The sequence below is a fragment of the Dromiciops gliroides genome, chromosome 3 (assembly GCF_019393635.1).
Source record: "Dromiciops gliroides isolate mDroGli1 chromosome 3, mDroGli1.pri, whole genome shotgun sequence".
Taxonomy (NCBI): domain Eukaryota; kingdom Metazoa; phylum Chordata; class Mammalia; order Microbiotheria; family Microbiotheriidae; genus Dromiciops; species Dromiciops gliroides.
Window position 1 is genome coordinate 612,055,414 of NC_057863.1, and position 26,819 is coordinate 612,082,232.

The following is a 26,819-nucleotide window of genomic DNA, read 5'->3' on the forward strand; positions in this document are numbered from 1 at the left end:
ATCTGTCTTTTGTCGTATTTGACTTTGTTAAATATTTCCCAATTACATTTTAATCTGGTTCAGGCCACATTGGTAGTAAACTGGAGCTGAGTCCCAAGACCTAAGCCCAGCTCTCAGTTTCCTCATCTGTAAAACAAAGGTGTTGGACTGGAGGTCTCTCAGGGGCCGTCTAGCTGTAAAGCCAATGAGCCTTTCTCCCTTTTGTCCAGCCTCCCAGATATTCCAGAGACCATTGAGTTGGAAGTTCGGACCAACACTCCTAACGGCCTCCTGCTCTGGCAGGGCGTGGTGAGCAGGGCTGGGGACCTGGGGGCTGAGGGAGGCAGCTAGGAGGAGGAGGAGAAAGAACACAGCACTCTGGGAGTCGGGAGCTTTCGCCTTGTTCTCAGTTTTTCTGTGACCCTTTTAACAATCCAATTCACTGGAAGCATGTATTAAGCCTTTGCTGTATACAGAGCCTTGTGCCAGGATTTAGAGTCTAGTACTAGGGGGAGGTGACAATTTGATTCAACTCCAAAGCATTTATTAAGTACTTTCTGTGTACAGAAGAATAGGCTTGGGCACTGGGTGGGGAGCGGGATAGGGGATATCCCATGTGCAAAGAGAAGAGGGTAGTACAGAGTACTTGAAGGTCTGAGTTAAGAACTAGTGTCATGTAGGAACCAGTGCTGGGCTGTGGGTCAGAAAGACCCATGTTCAGATCTTATGTTTGATTACTATCTGTGTGATGTCAGGCAAGTCACAGCATCTCTCTTTTTTTTTGTTTTTGGCGGGGCAGGGAGGGTTAAGTGACTTGCCCGGGATAACACAGCTAGTAAGGGTCATGTGTCTGAATCTGGATTTGAACTCAGGTCCTCCTGAATCCAGGGCTGGTGCTTTATCCACTGTGCCACCTAGCTGCCCCCACAGCATCTCTTTTGAACCTTAGTTTCTTCATCTGTAAGAGGGGAGGGGACTGGGGGATCTGACTTCTAAGGCTCCATCCCAGTGTAAATCTGATCCTATGAAAGGGCATCACCCACATAGGAAAAAGGGAAGGCTTCCTGGAGGGGGTGGTGTTTGAGCTGGGCTTCAAAGGATGGGGAGGAGGAATGCAGCTATTTAAGCCAGGGAGGGAGGACAGTGCAGGCTGGGGAGGGACCTCCAGTGCTCCAGAGCTGCTGTGGGTTTCCCTGGCAGGAGGCCAGAGAGGAAGGCCGTGGCAAGGACTTCATCAGCCTGGGGCTACAGGATGGGCACCTAGTCTTCAAGTGAGTTCCCCATCCCCCTGTATGTTGCCCCTCTTCAACACATGATGCATGCCAATCTCCCTGCTCCAATCCCTTCTTCCTCTGGCCCCTCTCCCCCAGCCCAGCCCCTCTTGGATTCTCCCAGAGAGGAGATTGGGGTCCCCCGGGGGGCAGCAGATTCCTCAGACCTTCTGGCTGATTCTCATGCCCCATGGGGGTTTTGTGTGCAGTTACCAGCTGGGTAGCGGTGAGGCCCACATCATCTCTGAGGATCCCATCAATGACGGAGAATGGCACAAAGTGACAGCCCTTAGGTAGGCTGTCAGGCATGGGCAAAGGGAAGGGGCAGCCTGGCATTCAGCCCATCTCTGGGAGGGACCGCAAGCAACATGGTGACTGCTGGTCATATCTGAGTTTCCCCGGGGAATATGCTTTGCTCCCCCACCCCAGGGTCGCTGGTGCTGGGAGGGCTGACCCTTTGGGAGATTGGAGATTCCACAAAGAAGGGCAAGTGTGGCCTTTGGGGAATGGAGTGGGGCAGCGGGGTTGACCCTGGGGAGCTCCCCAGAGCCAGCCCAGGAGAGGCAAGTAAGGCTTGACCCCATTATCCCTACAGAGAGGGCAAAAGTGGATCCATCCAGGTAGACGGAGAGGAGTTGGTGAGTGGCCAATCTCCAGGCCCCAATGTGGCAGTCAACACCAAAGGCAGCATCTACATTGGTAAGGCATACCTTTCTTCCTGTCCCCGAGGGGCCATCAAGAGGCAGCTTGGGGGGTGGAATAGGAAAGAGGAATGGAGGTGTAGGGAGACCCTACGTAAGGCCAATTCTCTGCAAATGACTTGGGGCAAGTCTTTTAACTCAGTGTGACACTCAGCTTTCTCTTCTGTAAATGGGACTAGACACCCCTGTGTGCATCACAGGCATGGAGGGAAAGCTCTTTATTAAAGAGCTTTGGAAAGGGGAGCTATCAATATTATGACCATTGTTAACTGTCTGCCCAAAGAGCCCGGAGCCCATGAGGAAGGGACAAGGCAGCCTGATGGGGAGAACTGTGTTCCAATCTCACCAAGGCCCTTAGTAGGGCAAAGCACTCCACTGTTTCTTCATGAGTAAAACGAGGGGAGTAGACAAGGAAGACCTTTAAGGTGCCTTGTGGCTCTAAATTTGTGATAATCCCATGATCCAGTCTTCCTCATTAGCAGAGCTAGGTGGCACAGTGGATAAAGCACTGGCCTTGAATTCAGGAGGACCTGAGTTCAAATCCAGCCTCAGATACTTGACACTTACTAGCTGTGTGACCCTGGGCAAGTCAATTAACCCCAATTACCCCACCCAAAAAAAAAAAAAAAAAAAAAGCAGAGGCATGGGCCAGGTTCAGCGCCCTGGACTGGGAGTGAGCAGGCAGGGAGGTCTAATGTGTCCACCTTGCTGATGAGCCTTCCCTCCCTGACAGGTGGAGCCCCAGATGCAGTGACACTCACGGGGGGCAGGTTTGATGCGGGCATCACAGGATGCATCAAGAACCTGGTGCTGCACTGTGCCAGCCCTGGCAGTCCTCCCCCTCAGCCCCTGGACCTGCAGCACCATGTCCAAGCCGGTGCCAACACCCGCCCCTGCCCCTCCTAGGCGCCTATGCAGACTCCTGGGCCACGTGCCCCTGGATAGGACAATATTGATGATTATATTATTATTATTATTATTATTATTTTATAAGGAACAAAGGCAACCATCATGCTTTGCTGCTACCCGCCTTGGGGCTGGGCTGACCCTGCCCCTTGGGTTGGCGGGGGACAAAGCCACAGGGTGAGGCGGGGTAGGGATGGGCACTACGGGATGCCATGTACACCAGAAAAGCTAGCAGGCTGGGCACACTAGGACCCACACTAGCTAAGTCCTCTGCAATCCCAGAACCAGCTGGCCAGGGGATTCCCAGGCAAGGTCTGGCCCCAGGCCCCCTCTCCTGTCTGCCCTGCTTTCTGCAGGAAGCTCATCTGGGCTGCTGGGGAGAGAGCCCCCAAATCTCCAGCTGGACATGCAAGAGCATGCTCACTATGCCCCTTCCCCTCAGCTTTCCTTCCCTTCCACACACTCCACCCCCTGCAGCTGAAGGGTTCTCTTCTCCCCAGAACCACTGGCTGGCTTTAAGACCTTCTCATTCTGCCACCCTGGGCAGGGAGGAGCAGAGGATCCCCATGCACCTTTCCTCCAACTATCTGGCCAAAGTTGACTCCTCTCCCTAGCCTGGCAGACTCCCTTGCCCACCTACATGCCCCCGCACCAACCCCAGTCTGCCTTGTTCTCCACACCCCAGTGTCGTTCTACCTACCATGCCCCTTTCCCCCAAAAGCAAAACATTTATAAAGCACCCACTGTGTGCACACCACTGTGCTAGATGCTCAGGGGTCCCTACCCTCAAGGAATTTAGTCTAGGGGATGAGCAGGAAACTATGCGGGATAGTACCAGCCCCCCACGGGCCCTCTGTGGTCTCCACTGATTCAGTCTGTTGTTCCTCAGACCCCCACATGCCCTCCAACCCAATGGTTCCTAAAGCTGAGACTTAGCCCACCAACCCTCTCTCAGTGTCATCAGAGGGACACATCTGGATGGTGGGCTGTCTACATGGCCAGCTCAAAAAGGATTTGTTTAAGGCAAAGCTCGGAAAAGGGAAAACCTGTTCAAGCTTTGACCCTGATATCCTTGGGGCCAGCTAGAGATGACTGGGCTCCCCTGGAATCGGTCTGGCCGCGGTTAGTAGGAGGATGGGGGCCGAGGTCAACCATTCATTGTTGCTGTAGAGAGGAGGGGGCGGTGCACATAAAGAGGTGAATTAGGAGACTTTGAGGCACTAGCTGGGGGTAGGGGGATGCCCAGAGCTTGAAGCTGGGGGGAAGGAGGTGAGAGAGCTCAAATCTGAACTCCAATTCCCTCAACCCCAACAGTAAATGGAAGGGGGAGTTTAGGAGGCCCAACATGGAGAAGATATCTCCTCTTGTCCTAGTTAGGAGTGAAGAAATGAAGCAAAGTCATCTCTTCCAGTCTTCCCCCCACCTCTGGGGCCTGGCACCCCGCAAGCCTTCCTGGGGTCCTTCCTGCTGGGTGCCCTCAGGCAGGGTGGGCCTGATGGGTGAACAAACCAGGTCCCTTGCCTGTGGGGAGGGTGGGAATGGGGAGGGGGGCTCCTCCTGTGGTCTTTGTCTTTCTTCAATAAAAGGTGCTACCCCCAGTCAGGTGTCGGCTTTTCTATCTAGGGCTCCAGCTGTCTATGCCTTGGGATGCACAGAGTTCAAATGAAATAACATGTATAAAGCACTTGGCAGACCTAAGAGGGTTATATAAATGCTAGCTGGTGATGGTCGTGGTGGTAATGATGGTGATGGCAACAGTGATGGTGATGGTGGTAATGATGGGGGGGACAGGGGAGTGGTAAAAGCAACATCTTGAGACAGAACCCATGACATTTGACTGGGGTGGGATGGAGGGAAGTCTGGGGGCTTTAGGTAGGTTCCCCCCGAGGCCAGAGCTGCAGTGAGAGCCCTGGTAGAGCTGGCTCCTATGCCCCAGCTTGGCCAACTTGCTCATCTGCCACACCTTGAGGGGTGACCCAGCCTTTGCAGAGGCAGCGGGGCAGACTCAAGGGGCAGCAGGTGGCATAGACAGAACTGTAGCTAGAAAGCGATTTGGATGCCCTGGTCCTGGCAAGGGTCCAACCTGGGGAATGGCAGCAGCAGCACCAGAGTAGGCCTGCCACGGCCCCTGCAGAGCCCAGCAGCACCAAGGATGCCAGCAGAGTCCTTGGTGACCTTTGCCCTAGAGAGTGAGAGACAATTCTTCAAGTCAGGCTGAAGCCCCTGACCTCCCCGCCCTCCCCCATGTTCCCAAGTTTTCGTTCCAGCGGGAGAGAGAGGCCAGGGAGAGTCAGGTAAAGAAGCACCTGACTTGGGTTGCATCTTCCTAGCTGTGTGACCTTAGAGAGATCACTTAAACTCTCAACCTTGAATTCCTTGTCTACAAAGCTGGGCTCATGGGACTTGCAGGCGTGATTCAAAGGGCTCTAAGGAGACGTGAGCAGTTGGGGTCATCCCGGGTTTCAAGGAGAGCCAGCATCTCTGCCCTGGCACTGTGTAGAAGGTGGTTAAGGACCAAGAAGAGTGGCTACCTGGGGCTGATGTCTCCTGGAGGGCAGGCCAGCTCTTCTCAGGATCCCTACGGCCATCGCTGCTGCTGCTGTTGCTGCTGTTGCTGCTGTTGCTGCTGTTGCTGCTGTTGCTGCTGTTGCTGGGGTACAGAGTCCCTCGAATTGTCAAGACCAGAGACATCAGGGTGGCTGTGGTCACATCTGGAAACACAGCATCTCAGAGCTGGAGGGGCCCTCAGGGGGCATCGTCTAACCTGTACCTGAATAGGACCTGCCACTACAACATGACGGACAAGCAGTTATTGCGCCTCTACTTGGAGACCTCCAGTGACTGGGAGCTCACTACCTCTGAGGCTGCCCTTCCCACCTCAATGCACAGCATGATTGTTCTCTTCCTCTGGCTCCCTGAGAATCTTCATCCCCTTGTCCTTTCCCCTCCATTATTTCATGATCTTCAAGACCCCCCTGTGACAGGAGGCAGGGACATTATTCTTTTACATTTGTGGAGACAGAGGCCCAAATAGCAGATGGAATAAATAGCACAATCATATCTCTCTTCCCTAAAGCTAATGGCTAGTGGGGGTTACTTCCTCCAAGGCAAGGGGAGGCCTTAGGCTAGAATGGAAAACCTATGGGATTGAATGTCAGAACTTGAATTCAGTTCCCAGGTCTGAGACCGCTTATTACCTCTGTGACCTCATTCGCATCTGGTCACCCTTCTGAACCTCAGTTTCTCCATATGTGGCCTGGTGATATTGGTACCTAGTGCTGGGAGAAAAGCAGTTCCTCCCCAGGCCTGGAAGGCCATCCCTCCTCACCTCGGCCTCTTCCTTTGAAGCTTGTTCCTTCCTGCTTCTCCCCAACTGTGAGCACCTCCAAAATAAAAAAATGACCCAGGATCTGCTCAGCAGCTGCTTATGCATGTAGGCCTGGTCTCCTCTGGTTAGAGTGGAGGCTTCCTGAGGGGAGGGTATTTCACCTTTGACACCCCAGGACCTAGCACAGGGCTCTCTGCATATAGCAGCCCCCTTTGAAATGCTTGTTAATTAATTTGTTGTAGAAATAGAGTTATTGGGGGCGGGGGGTGCAGAGGAAGCAGGGGCAGGGCCCAGGCCAGAGGAAGGGAATGTGCTAAAGGGTTCTGGACTTGGCCCAAGGGGGCCAAGGTGGTACAAGGGCTTGGGTGCAAACCCTAGCTCTTACACTTGAATAAATGAATGAATAGAGAAGAGGGGGAGCTTTTATTAAGTGCTTACTACATGTTAGACCCTGTGATAGATAATGGGGCCACAAGTACAAAAAGCAAGACAGTACCTGCCCTCAAGAAATTTATAGTCTAAGAGGGGAAGACAACACTGGGGGTAATGGTGTGGTCAGGGACGTCACAAGGATAGGGAGTACAGGCAGTGGACAGTTGAATGACCCTTGTCCTTTCCATGTGACCATTACCATTTAACTCTGAGCCTGTTTCCTCCTCTAGAAAACAGGTGATAGTTCTTCCTGCTGTGAGGAAAGCTCTTAGTAAACCTTAAAATATTAAAATACTACTCAAGACCACTGAGGGAGAAGACCCCCCCAGACACTCTTCTGGCTGGCCTTCGACTTCAGACTTTGGCCCCTCATATCAAAGCAGTGCTTTTGTGCCATCTAGGAGACCCCCTTAAAATTTTCCCTATAACACTTTGAGAACTGCTGATCTAGCACAACCCTCTCATTTCTGAGAGGAGAAAATAAGGACGACACTTAGCCAGGGTCATAGAGGTACAAATGGTAAATCCCAAATTCAATTTTCTGTTCTGTGACCAACTCCAAGTTTTCCCTCTCTTTCTAGAGCATCCACTGTCATGCCATCTCTTGGGGCCCGAGTTTCCTCCTCTGCTCTGTCTATACCATAGGGTTGTCAGAGAAAAGTGTTTTGTGAAGCTGAATGGGATCTGATCAGGCCCATCCAGGCCTTGCTCCCAGCTATAGTCTCCCCTCCCCCAGATGCCAGCTAAGGGGGAGCCTGTGCCCACACTGACCTCTGCAGCTGGCAGGGGGGTAGGAGGTCTGGTCACTGCCATCCCCGCAGTTGTCGATACCCCACGTGTCACACACCAGGCTCTGGGGGATGCACTTCTTGTTCCGGCAGAGGAAGTAGGAGCCCAGGACACAGGGTGAGATGCTGGAGCCTCGGATGGGGACAGCTGGGACCGAAAACTTAGAGTTGACAGGGCCCTTAGGCAAGAATGTCAAAGCTACAAAGACATGGGTTTCCCTACTTCTAGTCTACACACCTTTCATTTGACAGATGAGGAAACTGAGACCCAGAAAGGCTTGCCCAAGGTCACACAGGAGATAGGTAGTAATAGGTGGAGGATGGTAGACTCCGGACTTCTTTCCACATATACTTCCTCACCCATTCACTTATTCAATTAATAAAGAGCCTATAAATCCTTCTTTGCATAGATAGGTGAGGAATCTGAGGCCTGATACGGTTCAATAGCTAGTTCAAAATCACAGAAGAAGTAAGTAGCAAAAACAGGATTTCAGCCAAAGCCCTTCTTACTCTATATCCAACCCTCCTTTCACATTCATTTATTCCTCCTTTCCTTCCTTCCTTCCTTCCTTCCTTCCTTCCTTCCTTCCTTCCTTCCTTCCTTCCTTCCTTCCTTCCTTCCTTCCTTCCTTCAGCAAGTGCCTACTATTTGCATCTGATAAACTCCTAAAAGGCCTTGCTGACCTCTTAAGCTCTTGAAAGGGGAAGGAGGGAAGGGTCAGTAAGGGGATAAGCATTTATTAAATACTTCTATATACCAGGCACTGATAAATGCTTTACCAGTGTTTCATTTGTTAATAGGAGGAGATCCACTCTTTGGGAATAGTTCTGAATGACAAGAACTGAAATACTACATTGGGTGACCTTAGTATTCTTATTAAGGAAGGAAATTTTGGCCACATTCAGAGGAAACCAGATATTTTTAGAAGATGTGAGCAAAGCCAGGCATGATCCCATCTGCAGGGGGGAAAAAAAGAGGCACGGGTGGGCGAGGGGTTCTACAAATTTACAGAATAATAATTCATGTTCCTAGAGTGTTTTAGTCCTTCTGCTTTCTTCACAATGCCCTTGGGAGGAAGGGATTAACAGTCTCTTTTTTCAGATAAGGAAGATGAAGCCCAGAGAGTTCATATGTAAACCAGCAGGGCTGGGATTTAAATACGATTCTGGTTCCAAGTCAACTAAAGAAACCTGGATGCCTTTGGGGTTGGCGGGGAGGGGATCAGAAGATTCAAGCCTGTCCTTTGTTTTTATGTAAGCTTTGGACAAAGGCATAGCAGGTGTATATAGATAACAACACTGGAGAAGAAAATAAAAATCTTGATAGGGACAACATAACTCATTTTAACAATTATATTGGCTAGGAAGATGGCAAAGACCCACAGAGCACACTGAAAACCCAACATTTCTTAAATTCCTACTATTGAAAGACACTGTTCTTGGAGCTGAGAATACAAACAAAATGAAAATAATCCCTTCCTCCAAGAAACTTATCATACCCTACTGGGGTGATATCACATGCACACAATAAATAAATACAAGGTATTTGGATAGCTCTAGAGACGTCAGAAGACATCCAGTCCAACCCCCCTATTTTTACAGAAAAGGAAAGTGAGGCACAGAGGAAGGTAAGGGATTTAACCCAAGGTCACAGAACTAGTAAGCGTCTGAGGTAGGACTTGAATCCAGTGTCCTATCCATTGTGCCATGCTTATTTGCTGTGTAACCCTGGACAAGTGACAACTTCCTCATCTGTAAAACTGGGATAAATAATAGCACCTACCTCCCAGGGTTGTTGTCAAGTGGTGCCTTCATCAATATTTGTTCTCTTCCCCATGCTACCACCATACCACACAAGTAGTATCCTAGGCAGGATTTCAACCTAGAATGCAGACTGACTATAGAGTCTGGGCTCATTCCATTGTCCCTTACAATTTGAGGAACGAAAGAGCAGCATGAACTGGTTAGGGGGTGGGAAGTGTAGTGAAGGCTTCCATTAAGAGACAGTATGTGAGCTGAGGCTTGAGGGAAGGTTAATATTTCAAGGAAGACTTCTTTCTTTGAAGGAAGACCTAGAAAGGTGGTGGGAAGCCAGGAATGCATCTTAAGCACATGAAGAAGACTTTATGTCCTTAATTAATGGCAAAGTCAATGAACCAAAAGGATGACACATTTGCTGAAAGGCCTAAGGCCATCTTGGGCTGTGTCAGTAGACACATAAGGTCCAGGTTATGGGATGGTGGTCCTAAATGATGTAGGAGGCAAAAAGGAGTTAACAGAAAAACCAAAGGTCCAAGCTCTAATTCAGATATGAGCCCTAAAAGGGATTCAGACCCCAGGTAATGGATAACTTACAAGTCAGGATGCTAGGTTCTCTTACCCAAAGTAAGCAGTACCCATAACGGGAACAAAGGGAGAGAGGCCATGAAGACCTTAAACTATAACAATGATAAAATGACAGGCTATAGAAATTTAGACTAGAAATAAAAGAAAAATGAAGATATTTTGAAACTAAGCATGGGAACCAGAAAGAGACATGCCCAGAAAAGGCCAAATTTGTCCCCAGATTCACCTTATGATGTGTAAACCCCCCAAAACACACCTCCACGGAAAAAAGTGTCCACCTCAGGGGTTGGCTTAGGACCCCAGGAACTCCAAATTAAGAAAAGCCCTCGGGGCAGCTAGGTGGTACAGTGGATAAAGCACCAGCCCTGGATTCAGGAGGACCTGAGTTCAAATCCAGCCTCAGACACTTGACACTTACTAGCTGTGTGACTATGGACAAGTCACTTAAACCCAATTGCCCAGCAAAACAAAACAAAACAAAACAAAGAAAAGCCCTCCCCTGTACCTCCCCAACAAGGAGATTATTATAATGAGACTGATAATCAATTTACCCATACTATAAATATAACTGTCTTTCCTTCCCTTATTTGAGAGATACCTTTCTACTCTTCTGGTTCTCTCCCTGTGGTCACCAACAGTATTGCAATGAAACTTGGGAAACTGAGTCACTGAGTCTTGTAATTCTTTTGGGACGATTCATGATCAGTTTGACCCCAAGATTCCAGCCCACATCACCCCCAATTCTGGGACCCAATCTAGCACACTTTCTACTGCCCCGGGCTCTCTTCTCATCAACACCTACTGCCTTGAGTTGCCCATCCTGCCTACTTTCCCTCTCATTTCCCTCCCATGACATCTCAACATTGTACCTAGTCGGAATGAGGTGAAGTCCCCAATGAAATCCACCCTGGGCTGCTGGCCCCTCGTTACTAAGCGTAGGCTCAGGGATCTTCCTGTGGATAGGACTGGGCCTGGGATGGTCAGTCCGCATAGCCGATTCCCAAGGCGGGGACCCTCCTTGGCTGGCCCATCATAGAACTGCACGTAGGAGCCAGTGGCACAGGGGTCCTCTCTGAGCTGGCTGAGCCCAGAGGTGGTTGTCTGAGGCAGCTCAGAAGGTGGAGGATGGGTCAGGCTGTATACCAGAAAGAAACGGAACTGGAACAGGATTCTGTCCTGGGGAGATGCAGCCTGCACAGTGAGCCAGCAGTCCGTCTCTAGGGCCACAAAGTAGAATTTCTGGGAATCTGGATGGGAGCGGACAATCATCCCATCCCCCTGGAGCATCTGGTCACAGAAATCCACCAGACTGACTAGAGAGAAGAGAAGATGGGGTAGAAAAAGGGGAAAAGGTCAGGGAAGGTATTTGAAGGGGACAATGGAAGACCCTTTGGGAGAGACACCAAAAGTGGTGTCCACGGCATTAGGCTTTCTCAAGACATTGGGTTGCTTGGGCTGAGGACCCCCATCCAGCTTGGATGTTGGGGGAAGACAGAGCAGAAGACGAATTTGAGATTTTACCGTGTTGTACATACAGCTGAAATCTAGGTGGGAGGTGGGAGACAGTTGGGAGAGTGCTATAATTCTACCAGGAGATTCAGGGCTCTAAGAGACCCACAGTCCCTACAAGCTTTGGGGAAGGGACTTGATCAGTGAGAACTCATTCCCCTAGACAGGACTTGGGGAACAGGGATCTCCAAGCCCCCAGTGAAAGGGTCCCCATAACACCCAACAATTTTATCCCAATCTCCCTTTTAGACCAACTCAAGGGGAAGGGCAGGGGTGTGGTCTCTATGAGATACACTTTACCAGCTATGGACAGTTCTACCCACCTGCATCCAGGGCTGATGCTACCAGGATGAGAGCCCCCAGCAAGAGCAGGCTTGGGAAAAGCCCCAGGAAAGAAGTCCTTGGTTTGAGGAAGGCCATCTTGTGTCTCAGTTTCCAGACTGCTCTTGTCCTCAAGTCAATTGGCTAGTGGCCAGCCCTCTGAGACACAGCCAAGCTGGAAGCTTCAGATAAAGAGGGGCTCCCTCCAGCCCTGACCAGTCCAAGAGTGAAGCCTGGTGACAGAGAGGACCGAGGAGGGAGAAGCAAGTCTCTGTCCTTACCCTGAAATCTCCATTGGTCTCTTCATGCTTCCTTGAGCTTTACTTTCCTTGGGGTCAGGATTGTGTCTTGGGGTTGCCATGGAGATTTGGGGCCTTGGCCAGATTGTGTGGGAGTGGGGGTGGGAAGGATGATCTCGTTCACCCACCACCCCCACAGGAGTCAGGAAACTCAGATCCTGTTCAGCACAGGATTCTGGGAAGGGGACTCCATGAGATCTAAGATCGCCTGCCCCTCCTCCACAGTCCTGCTACCTTGGAAACTTGAGGAAAAGGAATGAACTGTCCAGGGAGGTCCAGGCACAAGACTCCCAAGGCTGGCTTTATTAGGCTCAGTCTGGAGAGACAGCATCAAATGCTATTAAGAGTATTTGAGTGCTGGGAATTTAACCTGAAGAGGTCAATGACAGAAAGAAATGCCCCAGAGACATGAGAAATTTCATAGCAACACTTGTAGAAACAAAGCAGATGCTCTTCTGGGGAATGACTAAACAAGGTTATGGTGTATGAATGTAAAGGACTATGTGCCATAGGAAACAATAAATACAATGAAAATAGAGAAGTCTGGAAGACTTATATGAGCTGATGCAGAGAAGTCAGCAGAATGAGGGAAGCAACATATATCTTGACTAGAATAATATAAATGGAAAGGGCAGCAATAACAAGTGAAATGGGAAACTGTGAAATGATGATGACCAAGCATTGTCCCAAAGAAAAAATATGAGATGACCCCTTTCTGCTTCTTTGAGGTGGGTGGCACAGTGGAGAGAACCCTAAAACTAGAGATACAAAGACCAGAGTTCAAATTCAGCCTCAGACCTTTACTAACTGTGTGACCCTGGGTAAGTCATTTAATCACTGTCTGCCTCAGTTTCTACATCTGTAAAATAGAGACAAGAATAATAGCTCCCTCCTCCCAGGGTTGTGATGAGGACCAAAGGAGATAATATTTGTAAAGCATTTTGCAAACCTTAAAGGACTACATAATAGCTATTATTTTTTTTAGATAGATTTTTTTACATAAAATGTAAAACTTTTTTGACAAGTTGGTTGGTTTTCTTTTTTTCTTTTTTTTTTTCAGTGAGGCATTTAGGGTTAAGTGACTTGCCCAGGGTCACACAGCTAGTAAGTATTAAGTGTCTGAGGCCGGATTTGAACTCAGGTACTCCTGACTCCAGGGCCGGTGCTCTATCCACTGCGCCACCTAGCCGCCCCCGGTTGGTTTTCTTTAAGCTTTTTTTTTTTCATTCTTTATTATAAGAAAAGGGATGTTCTCTGGGAGGGAAAGAAAATATAGATGATATAAAAGAAGAATATCAATAAATTTTTAAAAAAATAAAGATAAAGGAAAAGAGAGACAGAGAGAACGAGAGAGAAATACACTTCAATCCCAATCCTGGCTCTATCATGGTTTGTTAGAGGACCCAAGTTCAAAATCCTACCTCAGACACCAACTACCTGTGTGTTCTTGGGCAAGTCATTTAACTTTTGTGTGCCTTGGCTTCCTTGTTTATAGAAAGAAGATGGTTAGACCTGATGATCTCTATGGTTCCTTCCAGCTCCGTATCTAAGAACCAAGGAGTCTATGTCTCTTCCCCAAGGTTACAGAGCCAATATATGTCCGAGACAGGATCTGAACCTAGGTCTTCCTGGTTTGAAGTTGCCTCTTTTGCCAGCACACTCTGCTGCCTCTCTAAACACCACCACCATCACCAATTCCCATGCTGATAGTGTTTTAAGTTTTCAGGTGAAGTTACTAGGGGACCAAAGGGTTAAGACCCTTGTCCAGTCTCACAAGGAAGGCTAGGAAGTATCAGAGATGTGATTCAAACTTGGATCTCCTAAGCCTGGGAATTTCTTTCCATTGCATCACAATAGGATGCCTCATTAACAACCACCCATTTTCTATAATGCTTTTGGGTTAATAAAAGGCTTTCCTTCCAACAACTCTGCAGTGTAGGTAGCCTCATCTCAATTTTATACTATTTCTTTTTTTTTTTGGTGAGGCAATTGGGGTTAAGTGACTTGCCCAGGGTCACACAGCTAGTAAGTGTTAAGTGTCTGAGGTCAAGTTTGAACTGAGGTCCTCCTGACTCCAGGACCAGTGCTTTATTCCCTGTGCCACCTAGCTGCCCCCATTTTATAGATTTAATTTTGTTCTGTGGGTTTTTTGTGTGTGTGGTTTTTTGGGGGGGTTTGTTTGTGGAGCAATTGGGGGGGGGCAATGAGGGTTAAGTGACTTGCCCAGGGTCACACAGCTAGTTAATGTCAAGTGTCTGAGGCCAGATTTGAACTCAGGTCTTCCTGAATCCAAGACCCGTGCTTTATCCACTGCACCACCTAGCTGGCCCCCATTTGATAGATTTTATTTGTTTGCTTTTTTTTTTTTTTAGTGAGGCAATTGGGGTTAAGTGACTTGCCCAGGGTCACACAGCTAGTAAGTGTTAAATGTCTGAGGTTGGATTTGAACTCAGGTACTCCTGACTCCAGGGCAGGTGCTCTATCCACTGCGCCACCTAGCTGCCCCCCATTTGATAGATTTTAAAACTGAGGTTACATGATTTGCTCAAGGTGAATCCAAGATCTGAGCCAGTTTTAACACTCTGCTGTCCTTCACAAGAACCTAAGTGGTACAAACACAAGGCAGTAGGAAGTCAAGGAGGTGGAGGTGGGGGCAAGGACCATTATCACCTGGAAGGGGCAGGATTAGGGAAGGTTTACTGGAAGATGAGCCATGTCAGTTGAGCCTTTAAGAATGAGGGTACATAAAAAAAAAAGAATGTGGGTACATCAGTGGCATAAAACCCATGATTGAGGACATTGCCAGATGGACATGGATGAGTCCTGCAATTGAGATGGAGGAATAACAGATGGACATTCCAAGGGCTCCACTGGTATATTTAGATGGACCTGGGTTTACACTGAATGGAGTTCTCAAAAGATAGATCTGGGCACTCCCTCCACTGGTGCAGATGGCAACCTAGCTATGTTTTTTCATTTGATATGATTCTCATCCATGTCCCTCTATACATCCTCCAAAGGGGATCAAGAGCACGGATTTAGAGACCATCAAGTCCAATCCTGTCACTTTACAGATGATGAAATTGAGGGTAGGAGTTAGGTGACTTGCCTAAGGTCACGAGCTAATGATTGCTTGAGGCAGGATTTGAAATTTAGGTGTTCCCAACTGTAAGCCCCTCACTTCCACCCACTAGATCATCTAGCTTCCTTTGTAGGCCTTTTAATAGTTTTTTTCTTTTTTTTGATTACTTTTTCCAATTAAAAAGCATTTATATTCTATTCCTTCCAATTCCTTGTCCACCAACATTTAGAAAGAAAACAAAGAAAAACAAACCCTTTGTAACAAATATGCTTAGTTAAGTAAAATGCACTCCTACATTGCCAAGTTAAAAAAAAAAAAGTGTCCTTCGTAGTTCTTGAGTCCCTCACCTGTTGTTCTCACAAAATCGATGTGAAGAATACTGAGGCTCTGTGATGATTAAAATCTAATGTATGGTCACCTTACCTGCTGTCCAGTGTGTGTGGGGAGAACTAGCTAAGGTTCACTTATAAATTCAGCAACAGTTTAAGCTTTTAAGCATTTATTAAAGTATATTAGGGGTTAGCAAAGAGAGAGAGAGAAAGTTGCCTTTACCTAGCTATCCAAGAGACTGAATTCCCTTTAGTCTCCCTGTTGAACCAGAAGAAGGCAGTCCCCACACACAGCTCCAAGCTAATTGGCTGGTAGCCTTCAAGTCCATTGATTGATATGACTTAAAGGCAGTCTATGAATAGAGGCAACTTCCATGATGCCAGTCTGACCTTTGAAATCTCAGTAAGGTCACCTCATGCTTTCTCAGTTCTCACACTCCCCACTGTGCTTCATGAAGAAACAGCTTTCCTTATATGAAGCAACACAATTACAGATACTTATGACTAACAAAGTATTTTTTATTTTATTTTTTTTTTATTTTGGTGAGGCAATTGGGGTTAAGTGACTTGCCCAGGGTCACACAGCTAATAAGTGTCTGAGGCCGGATTTGAACTCGTTACTCCTGAATCCAGGGCCGTTGATCATCCACTGTGCCATCTAGCTGCCCCGTGACTAACAAAGTAAGGGGAATGAAAAGAGAGAAAAGAAATTGAGCAACGCATTAACAAAAGCTAAAGGGGGCACTTCCCTTTAGCAGGTGGACATTATAAGTAGTGTATGCAATAGGGAAAAAGGAAAACAGGAAAATGTCCATTTAAGTCTTTGAAAGTCCATTTCCCATGGTTCTTGCGATGTCCTCTGGGTGTAGTTGTGGAGTGAAAGTATTTCAGGTGTGGATGCTGATGATCAATCAACAAGTCTCAGTTGTAGAGTTTTGGGTGTAATTGTAAAGCTTCTCAGGTGTTCCATATATTGGTAATCAGCTGGAAAGTTTCCTACAAAATGATCTTAACACAACTTTAAATAGTTTTGCCTGTAACCGAATCAAACAATGAGAGTTCTCAAAAATATGTCTAAGGAAATTCAGAATCTTTTAGAGATTTTACAATTATTGTCTAGTTGTTATACATGAAACATATAATAAAAACAAAAATTGAAACATTCTCTAAAATTTAATACTGCTATACTCCCCCCGTGGAGAATAAATTGAGAAGACAATTGTGATATTAATTTAGAAAATAAATTGTTATTTTTGTTTCATCACTTTTTGCATCATCTGCCTAATTATCCTCATGCCATTATGAGAAATTAAAGGAACTAATATAACTGATAACAGATGTTAAGACCAAATCCAGCATTGTATTTATCATGACACCTGAGATAATTATGGGTTACCATAAAAGAATAGAGAAATTAGAGAAATGAGCATTGGCAAACTTCATAGCTCTACAGACAGCCAATGCAGTATGGTGAGGGAAAACTGAGTCAGCCTTAATCAGATCCATGGGATTGAGATGTGCATTGCATCAGGCATATAGGAGGGGGAATTGAAGTCAGGCATAGAAGGAGATAGCATAACCTGGCCGTCCAGTACTATGTGGGGGGGGGAATTAAAGCAAGAGAAATCAACCTTGACTCTTGCCAATGGCCATTCTCTCTGCCTTTCCTAAGGCAGTGCACTATCTGGACTTCATGCATGTCTCCCCTTCTGTGACAGTTCAGTGCGTGCTCTTGTATGCATTCTTCTTATGATTGGCTGGCATCTTGGCCAACTGGCATCTGGTAACTCAGAATGAAGGCAATTAATGTCTCAAATGGTAAGTTCCCATAATTCAAGTCTCATATGGATTTAACAACTGAAGATAATGATGGCTGCAAAAAATGTGAATTTGCCTTGACTCAGAATATAATATACAATTATGCAATAATTCCAAATTAGAACTTTTTTTAAGCTTAGTAAAAATAGTACTTCTAGAATTAATTTACACTTGTCATGGTAATCAATTTACCAATGAAATACTTTATAGAATTTGATCAAACAATCAGTTGGAAAAACAATTTAGGATATGGGAGAACAATACTTCCAAAATTAATATTGTATTATGAAATCAAAACCATCTTGCATTGGTTCAACAATAGAGATAGATGAATAGAACAAAATATACATGGAAGAATAAAAGACAATGAAATTCAAACTGGAGAATTCTAAATGAATATGAACTTAATATTAATAAGAGTATTACAAAATATAAATTTGATCACATGAATATAAAAATCTTTTGCAAATGTTCCTTTTTAAGCTAAGTATAAAACACAATCTTTGTGGTTGTTGTTGTTGTTGGTGGTGGTGGTGGTGGTGGTGGTGGTGGTGGTTTTTGTGAGGTAATTGGGGTTAAGTGACTTGCCCAGGGTCACACAGCTAGTAAGTGTCAAGTGTCTGAGGCTGCATTTGAACTCAGGTACTCTTGAATCCAGGGCCAGTGCTCTATCCTAAAACACAATCTTAAAAGAATAAAAATCTCTATGAAAATAAGCCCATACTATTAATTTCAAAATGTAGATGTAATAGCATAGAAAAACCCCTTATGTAACATTTGAACTGACATTACTTCTCTGAATGAATTTAGAACATTTTTTATTTTGATATCTAAAATTCCCAACTCTCATATTAATATCTCACTGTCTACTTCTGCATTTCTGCAAAATATGCCCCCATTTATGGCAATAGAAGCAGGTTCTTGAAATACGATGATCATTGCCTTGTACATTTTTATTCAGCTTAAGTTTCTCTTATTTTTCTTTAACCCCTTTCTCCACTGGAAGCCCCCTGTTGAACCGGAACCGGAAGAGGGCAGTCCCCACACACAGCTCCAGGCTAATTGGCTGGTAGCCTTCAAGTACATTGATTGATATGACTTTAAGGCAATCTATGAATAGAGGCAACTTCCATGAGGCCAGTTTGACCTTTGAAATCTCAGAAAGGTCACCTCATGCTTTCTCAGTTCTCATAGGCTCTCTATTCCTGAAACTAAAAATGAAGCTCAGAAGGTTGTTTTCTCCCAGCTTCTAGTGAAGCTCTTGGCTCCCAGAACAATAAAAGGCAGCATCTGGAGGTGAATCATCATTGAATCAATCAGGACTCTTAATTCATTCCAAGGTCTTTGTCTTTCCAGGGTTGTTGTCACTGTACAAATTGTTCTGCTTACTTCACTCTACAGTAGTTCCTATAAGTCTTCCCACACTTCTCTGATACCATCTCTTTTGCTCATTTTGTACAGCACAAAAGGGCAGCTAGGTGGTGAAGTGGATAGAGTATTAGGCCTGGAGTCAGACATCTTCCTGAGTTCAAATCCCATCCCAGACACTTATTGCGTGGCCCTGGGCAAGTCACTTAACCTTTTTTGCCTTGGTTTCTCCATTTGTTGGGTAGCTAGGTGGCACAGTGGATAGAGCACTGGCCCTGGATTCAGCCTCAGACCCTTGACACTTATTAGCTATGTGACCCTGGGCAAGTCACTTAACCACAATTGCCTCACCCCCCCCCCCAAATAAATAAATAAAAGGAGGTTTCTCCATTTGTCAAATGAACTGGAGGAACAAGTGGCAAACTACTTTAGTATCTTTGCCAAGAAAACTCCCTATGGGGTCATTAAGAGTCAGAAATGACTAAACAGCAGTATCAGGCACAAAAGCATTCCATCACATTCATATAGCATAATTTATTCAGCCATTCCCCAATTGATGGGCACTCCCTCAGTTTCCAGTTCTTTACCACAAAAATGGCTGTATAAATATTTCTATAAAATGGGTCCTTTTCCACTTTCTTTGATCTTTTCAGAGTTTCAGACCTTTTAATTACTCTGGGAACCAAGAACTTCGCCAGAAGCTAGGAGAAAACAAGCTTCTGAGCTTCATCTTTAGCTTTAGGCATAGAGAGCCTCATTATTCTTCACCTGGATTTGGTCTTAAGGACCTGCAAAAGAACTTCCTTCAGGATCCACTTGACTTCAACAGGAGTGGGACAAGCCACCAAGTTGGCCACAGGAAGGCCAAACTAGAACACACTAAAATCAACTAACAAGCACTCGCTGTGTTCTACAGAGACATGGCACAGTGCCTGGTACATAGCCAATGCCTATGAAATGCTAGCTGAGTGACAGACTGGAGGAGACAGAAGACATTCTATTGAAAATAATTGTAGACAGTATAAAAGACTTGGAAATATAACTGCCAAGACATACTCAGGAACTATATGAACACAATTACAAAACACTTTTCACACAAATAGAGACCTAAATAACGGGAGAAATATTCATTTCTTATCAGCAAGTGTAGTTATTAGAATAAAAATGAGAAAACTACCTAAATTAATTTACTTAAGTGCCATACCAATCAAATTGCCCAAAAATTACTTTATAGAGCTGGGGAAAAAAATAGTGAAATTCATCTGGAGGACAAAAGGTTGATATCAAGGGAATCAGTGGAAAAAACAGGCAAGGAAGATGGTGTAGTAGTACCACATCTCAAACTATACTATAAAGCTGTAATTATCAAAACAGTTTTATACTGGGTAAGAAATAGGTTGATCAGTGAAACAGATTAGGTTCTATTGAAAATTAAAGGGGGCAGCTGGGTGGTGCAGTAGATAAAGCACTGGCCTTGGATTCAGGAGGACCTGAGTTCAAATCCAGCCTCAGACACTTGACACTTACTAGCTGTGTGACCCTAGGCAAGTTACTTAACCCCAATTGCCTCACCAAAAAAAAAAAATTAATAATAATAAATTGAGACGTATTCCACAGAACAAGACCAGATCAGAGACAGACAGAAAAAAATATAATACCAATTTATTTTGTCCCAAGAAGAAAGAACCATGATTATGTGGAGGCCTCTTCCAAAAGGAGTTTGGGGACTCCCTCTTTCTGAGGGTATATAAGATTTTTTTGTCCACTGGTTACAGAGGGTTATCAGTTTCAATAGTATGATAAATTGTGAGAAATAGTTGTCTCCTCTCAATGTGGATATAATAGTCAATCATACTCCTCCGGACCTGTTTGTAGGACAAAGGTCTCAGATCCCCTCCTCCCCCTCAGGCTAACAAAATCACATAGTTCAAGGAACCCTGGTCTCAATAAGGTCAAATCCTGAGTTATGCCCATAAGGAAGAGAGGTGAGAATACTGTGTTCTGATTAGCTAGTTTTTGCTTGTATATTGTAACTCTTGAGTAATCGGACCAATGATGAAGAAGGGGAGGGTCCCTTTGAGTTAGGGACTAGGGAATAAAAGAGGGCCTGTGAGCCCCCCTTCTTTGCACCCACTAGCTACACACTAGGGTGCCTCCTCCTCACAAGAAGGAAATAAAAAAGTCTTTGTCACATCCCTGCTGAGTTCCTGAGAATTATTGAGAAGAGGATTGATTTTCCCTCACATAAATTCAACCCAGAAACAAAAGCAGTTTAACAATTTCAGTTATAACAAGTATGGAGGAAATACAGATGCATCATGATAAGATTACAGGATTCCAAAAAAGGGTTTGGCAAGGATGAGGACACCCAGATTTCCCCATAAGATAGGGACTTACTATCCTGAGGAAAGAAGTCACCTGGTAGGGACTTTTTATCTGCTAGCTACCTGGGTTCAGTTTGGAGTTCAGTTGAAAGACATTTTGTCCCTATTAACCCAGGGTTTCATAAAAAATACTTATGGAGGGAGCTAAGTGGCACAGTGGATAGAGCACTGGGTCTGGAGTCAGGAAGACCTGAGTTCAAATCCAGCCTCAGACACTTGACATTTAACTAGCTGTGTGACCTTGGGCAAGTCATTTAACCCCAATTGCCTTACCCCAAAATAAATTAAAAAAAATATTTTTGGATAACAATGCACCTCCATCCAACCCAGGTGATCCATACATTCCTATTAACAATTCACAATATAAGGGTTGACTAGGTGGCACAGTGGATAAAGCACCAGCCCTGGATTCAGGAGGACCTGAGTTCAAATTTGGCCTCAGACACTTGACACTTACCAGCTATGTGACCCTGGGCAAGTCACTTAACCCCCATTGCCCTGCAAAGAAACAAAGAATTCACAATATAGAGAAGCTAATGAACATGGTAACCTAGTGTTTGATCAACCTAAAGATCCCAGCTACAAGAACTCACTACTCAACCAAAACTTCTGAGAAAACTGGAAAGAAATCTGGCAGGAAGTAAGCAGAGACTAACACATACTAAACACCAAAGTAAGCTCAAAACAAGTAGATGAGTTAGATGTAAAGGGTAATATCATAAGCACATTAATGGATCAGGAAAATTACCTTTCAGATTTATGGCTGGGGGAAGAATTTTTGACCAAACAAGAGATAGTGAGGCTCCCAAGAGATAAAATCAATCATTTTAAATTTTAAAAGTTTTTTGCATAAGCAATACCAATGCATCTAAAATCAGAAAAGAAAAAAAAAGGCAGGAAAATGGCTCTGACCAATTAATGTGGGTGGGGAGTACAGAGCAATCAGTCTCCACCTAAGAAAATAATTCCTTACAAAAGAGTTTTAAGGCTTGGGTTACACATGCAAATTAAATCCTACAGAAAAAAATAGAAAAGAAAGATCTTTGTTACTGAGTATACCAGTATACCAGTGGCCAATGAACTTGTTCTAAAAAATATTTAGATAACTGTATCTCAATATAATTGTTTTCCTTTGTAATCCTATATTTTATATTATTCATTTAAAAATATGATTCTGAGAAGGTGTCCGTAAGTTTTATTAGAGGCCAAAGAGGGGCAATGACAGAAAAAACTTAAGAAACGTTGGTTTATATGTTATGTGTGTGTCCAATCAGCATCTGTCACCAAATACACTTTACACTTGGATCCCCTTTGGATTCCCCTTATATGTACTTACCTTCCTATTAAACCTACCAGTTTACTTGTAGTAACTATTACACCAGGACACCTCCTTTATTTCCCCTTTTATTCTATACATGCAAATTCAGATTTAAATGCCCAGTTTTCTACAGGGGCACCTTTACATGACACCCAAATGAACCGCACAAAGACAAAGAAAATAGAGGAATTTTGTGATGAGGGAAGGCACCAAAGGTTAGGAACCTTTCATGTTGAAGGTGGTATGTGAGCTGAGCCTTGAAGGGTGCTAGGCATCCTGGGTGGTCCAGTTAAGAAGAGGAGCATTCCAGACCTGGGGGACGTGTTTGTACAAAAGGAGGTAGAATGGAGTGTTTAGGTGACACCAATTAGGCCACTTGGCTAGAACAGGGAGTGCATGAAGAATATTATTACTGCCTGGAAAGGGAAAGAGCAGCTATTTAGTGAAAGGCCCTAAAAGCCAAACAGAAGCCTTTGCATTTTATCGGAGAGGTCAATGGGAACCCTGAGGGCTGAGGTCACTGTGACATTTGAGGAATATCAATTTGAAAGGGGTATGGAGAATGGAAGGGAAAGGGAGGACACTGGAGAACTGATGCCAATTCTGAGACTTTTATAGACCATGTGATAGACAATAGTGCAGATGAAAGATAAGGAGGGTTTGACTAGAGGGAGTAGGTAGGACGGTATCAGCAGGGGGTGTTCTCTCTCTCTCCTTTTTTTTTTTTTAGTGAGGCAATTGGGGTTAAGTGACTTGCCCAGGGTCACACAGCTAGTAAGTGTTAAGTGTCTGAGGCTGGATTTGAACTCAGGTCCTTCTGACTCCAGGGCCGGTGCTCTATCCACTGAGCCACCCAGCTGTGGGTGTTCTCATTTTAATGACAGAGACTACGTGGAAAAAGTCATGTGCAAATGAGACAGACTCAGGATAAATTGGAGAAAATTAAAGAGTTCATTGAAGAAAATGAAGATGTTAAAAAAAATCAGTGCATTTGCACTAAGGGACCTCATCAGGAAAGGCTTCTTTTAGAAGGTGGGATTTTAGATGGCATTTGATGGAAGTCAGGGATGTCAGGAAGCTGAGAGGAGGAAGAAGAGGTTCCCAGGCTTGAAGGACAGTCAGAGAAAGTGCTTTGAGCTGAGAGATGGAATGCCTTGTTCAGGAAAGACAAGAAGGCTGGTATCACTTGGCCAGGAGGAAAGTGTTAGTTGACTGGAAAGGAGTGGGGTGAAGGGCAAGGTTAAGAAAGGCTTTGAACATCAGAGGATTTTATTTATTTTTTATTTATTTGTTTGTTTATTTTGTGAGGCAATTGGGGTTAAGTGACTTACCCAGGGTCACACAGCTAGTAAGTGTCAAGGGTCTGAGGACAGATTTGAACTCAGGTCCTCCTGAATCCAGGGCAGGTAGGTGCTCAAACCACCTCGCCACCCAGCTGTCCCAGGGGATTTTATTTTTGATCCTGGAGGTGGGGAGTTTGCTAAGTGGGGTGGTAAGGTAAGACTTACACTTTAGGAAGATGACATTGACAAGTGAAGTGGGGGATGGACTGGAATGGGGAAAAACTCGTGACCAGGAGACCAACTAATAGGCATGAGATGATGAGGATCTAAACTAGTTGGTAGCACTATTAGAAGAAATAAGGGGGGGGGGGGCTAGATGGCGCAGTGGATAGAGCACCGGCCCTGGAGTCAGGAGTACCTGAGTTCAAATCGGGCCTCAGACACTTAACACTTACTAGCTGTGTGACCCTGGGCAAGTCACTTAACCCCCATTGCCCCACCAAAAAAACAAAAACAAAAACACACACACACACACAAAAAGAAGAAATAAGGGGTCCTATGTGAGTATGACAAGTTGTGACAACAGATATTAGGTAGGTGTTTGTTATAGATGAACTGAGACTTGCCCAGGGTCACACAGCTAGTGTTTGAAGCTGGCTTTGAACTTGGATCTTCTTGATTTTAGGTTCATTACCTAGAGTTCTGGGGCTTGATGCAATCAGCATAATGGAATCTGCAAAGAGGACTACTTGGACTGTCTCCCCATAGATAAGCAACCCCCTGTTCTTTTTTTTTTTAAGTGAAGCAATTGGGGTTAAGTGACTTGCCCAGAGTCACACAGCTAGTAAGTGTCAAGTGTTTGAGGTCATATTTGAACTCAGGTCCTCCTGAATCCAGGGCCAGTGCTTTATCCACTGTGTCACCTAGCTACCCCCTGCAACCTCCTGTTCTTGACCAAGGACTTTGATCAGTCATGGCAATAGTGAATGTGAGAAACAAATTGTGAGAAATCCCATTTAATACAATATAGTCGAAGGGGCAGCCTCTAAACTCCTTCCCCATGTGACCAGCCTTGAGTCTCTCATTATGTGATCCTAATTGCTGGGGAGGGGAGGAAAGGAGCCATTAGTAAGCACCCTTCTCCCAGCTGAAATTCACCTCCCAGACATTACCCAGACAACTTCAATCAGCTTTTGAGGGGGGCCCATATTTTTCTCACAGTGAACAATATGGACAGGCTTATGTCTCCCTGTTCTATGTCTTACTTAGTATTGATTGTTGGACAATCATTGAGCAAATTTCTTTTGTGATTGTAGCAAGCAATCCTTTTGGAAGTGACCTCTGAAACATCTTGTTGATGAAGGAGTCTTAAATTCTTTTGCTCCCTCAACTAAAATGCTGAAACATTTAATTTTTACCAACAAATGGTAAACACGGGAACCTATTGTAGTCTCTATACATCTGTCAAATGTGTGCCTGTGAAAATGTCATCTATGATAAAGAATCATGTTCAAAAGTCTTCTCAATCTTTTGTTTACCCTGAGATCTGACTGCTGGGCCTAGAACTCAAGGGGGGTAAAATTCAGAAAAGTTCCATAGATAAAATATTCAGTGCAATATTTTTTGTGGTAGCAAAAAACTGATAACAAAAAGGGATTTCTATTCACAGGGGATGGGCTACATTAAATGTGGTATATGAATGTAATGGAATATTTTCATGCTGTAAGAAACAATGAATAGGGCAGCTAGGTGGCGCAATGGATAGAGCACCGGCCTTGGATTCAGGAGGACCTGAGTTCAAATCCGACCTCAGACACATAACACTTACTATCTGTGTGACCCTGGGCAAGTCACTTAACCCCAATTGCCTCACTAAAAAAAAAAAAAGAAACAATGAATTGGGAGGTTTCCGAGAAGCATGGAAGATTTGCTTGAACTGATTCTGAGAGTTAAGAAAAATCTGAAAGGCAATACACAATCATTGGTGAATGAAAGAACATTTGGCTGGGATACAAAAGCAAAAGGGAAAAAAGTCTCTGCCTTCTAGGAGATGACATCGTATTGGAAGGATAACACAAAAGAATAGTAACCAGGCAAAGGTATTTTTGGTTTAGAAAGTCACCGGGATGGTGTCATAAAATTTACACTCCCTTTCCAGGACTGAAGGTAGTATTGATTTGATTATACAGAACTGGAAAGGTAGGCTAGAATGAGAAGATAACTAAGGAATAAAGTATGTTTGGGGCCCAACTGAAACTGGGGGCCCCAATCAGACCTGTGAGGGGGAGGTGGGAAGGTGGGGGAGGCAGGTATCATGGAAATTAAAGGGACAAATACATGGCTAATGGTTTTTGGTTTTAGCAGCTGGTAAGAGGATGGCCTGGGTACAATGGTTATAATAATGTAAACAAATCCCAAAATACCCTATTTTTGCCCCAGAAAAAGAGATTTTAAAAGGCACTTGCACAGATGGGGAATTGGAGAATGAATACAGAGTTTTGTATATACTGTCAGGCATGGTTGTTGTACTATTTCTATGCTTCTGTTACAAGATTCATTGGGGTGTGTGTGTGTGTGTGTGTGTGTGAGTGAGTGGGGAGGTCAGGGGAACAGGATTAGATGAAGAGATATATACTGAAGTGACTGATGTATTTTAAAGTTATCAATAAAACATTAAATGAAAAGATAGGTCAATTAATGGTAGGGAGGCTACTAGCAGTTTGAGGGTGTGGCAGTGGAGAATCGGGAAATGTTTCATGTGCAAGGGACTATTTGAACTGAATGTTGAAGGAAACCTAGAATTCCAGAGACAGAGATGGAGAGGGAGTGTATTTTAGGCATGGAGGGCTGTCAGTCCACAACCATGGAGATAAGAAATAGAATGTTGCCCATGAGGGTCAGCCAGTAGGCCACGAAATTCACGGAGAGGAACGATTTATAATCCCTTGAAAGGGAGTGTTATAGGGCCTAGCACCTCAGAAGTTCTCTGGGGTACATCAAAGAACCTTCTCCTTAAGAAACTAAACCAAAGGACAGACACACCTAAAGAGATAAGTGGAACCTGATCAGGTCTGAGCTAGCTCTGGGACCACCACCCTTCATTCTAGTTTCCCTCACCCTTGGGGAGATAAGATTAGGTGTGGCTGCTGCCTTTGTGGTGGGAGGAGGAGAGAGATGGCTTGAGAGATCTGAAGCCACCCCTCACCCAACTTCCCCCAGCCACCAGTGGGAGATTGCACTCCCCCAATAGGGGAACTTTCCACAGTCAGACGATCACCTCATCAGACCATCATAGGATAATGCCTTCTCCCCATGAGATGAAGTCCAAGGATTTCTCTCTTGGTTTCCCTTCCCCAG

General features: G+C 45.1%; 2 protein-coding genes across 2 annotated transcripts in view; one reads left to right on the forward strand and one right to left on the reverse strand.

Moving 5' to 3' along the window:
• HSPG2 (heparan sulfate proteoglycan 2) overlaps positions 1-4,414 on the forward strand; it is a 164,218-nt gene extending 159,804 nt beyond the window's left edge. The window contains exons 98-102 of the mRNA XM_043994717.1: positions 210-288; positions 1,180-1,250; positions 1,460-1,543; positions 1,846-1,949; positions 2,685-4,414. Of these exons, the coding sequence (XP_043850652.1) occupies positions 210-288; positions 1,180-1,250; positions 1,460-1,543; positions 1,846-1,949; positions 2,685-2,857 (511 nt within the window). The 3' untranslated portion in view covers positions 2,858-4,414. The remainder of the gene's footprint in view (positions 1-209; positions 289-1,179; positions 1,251-1,459; positions 1,544-1,845; positions 1,950-2,684) is intronic.
• On the reverse strand, positions 2,961-11,849 carry LDLRAD2 (low density lipoprotein receptor class A domain containing 2). The gene is made up of 6 exons (XM_043993841.1): positions 11,584-11,849; positions 10,621-11,064; positions 7,389-7,538; positions 5,476-5,568; positions 4,821-5,039; positions 2,961-3,145 (listed from the first exon to the last, which is right to left on the reverse strand). The coding sequence occupies exons 1-6, from the start codon at positions 11,678-11,680 to the stop codon at positions 2,961-2,963; spliced, it is 1,188 nt and encodes a 395-aa protein (XP_043849776.1). The 5' UTR covers positions 11,681-11,849.
• Positions 11,850-26,819: the final 14,970 nt, after the last annotated feature.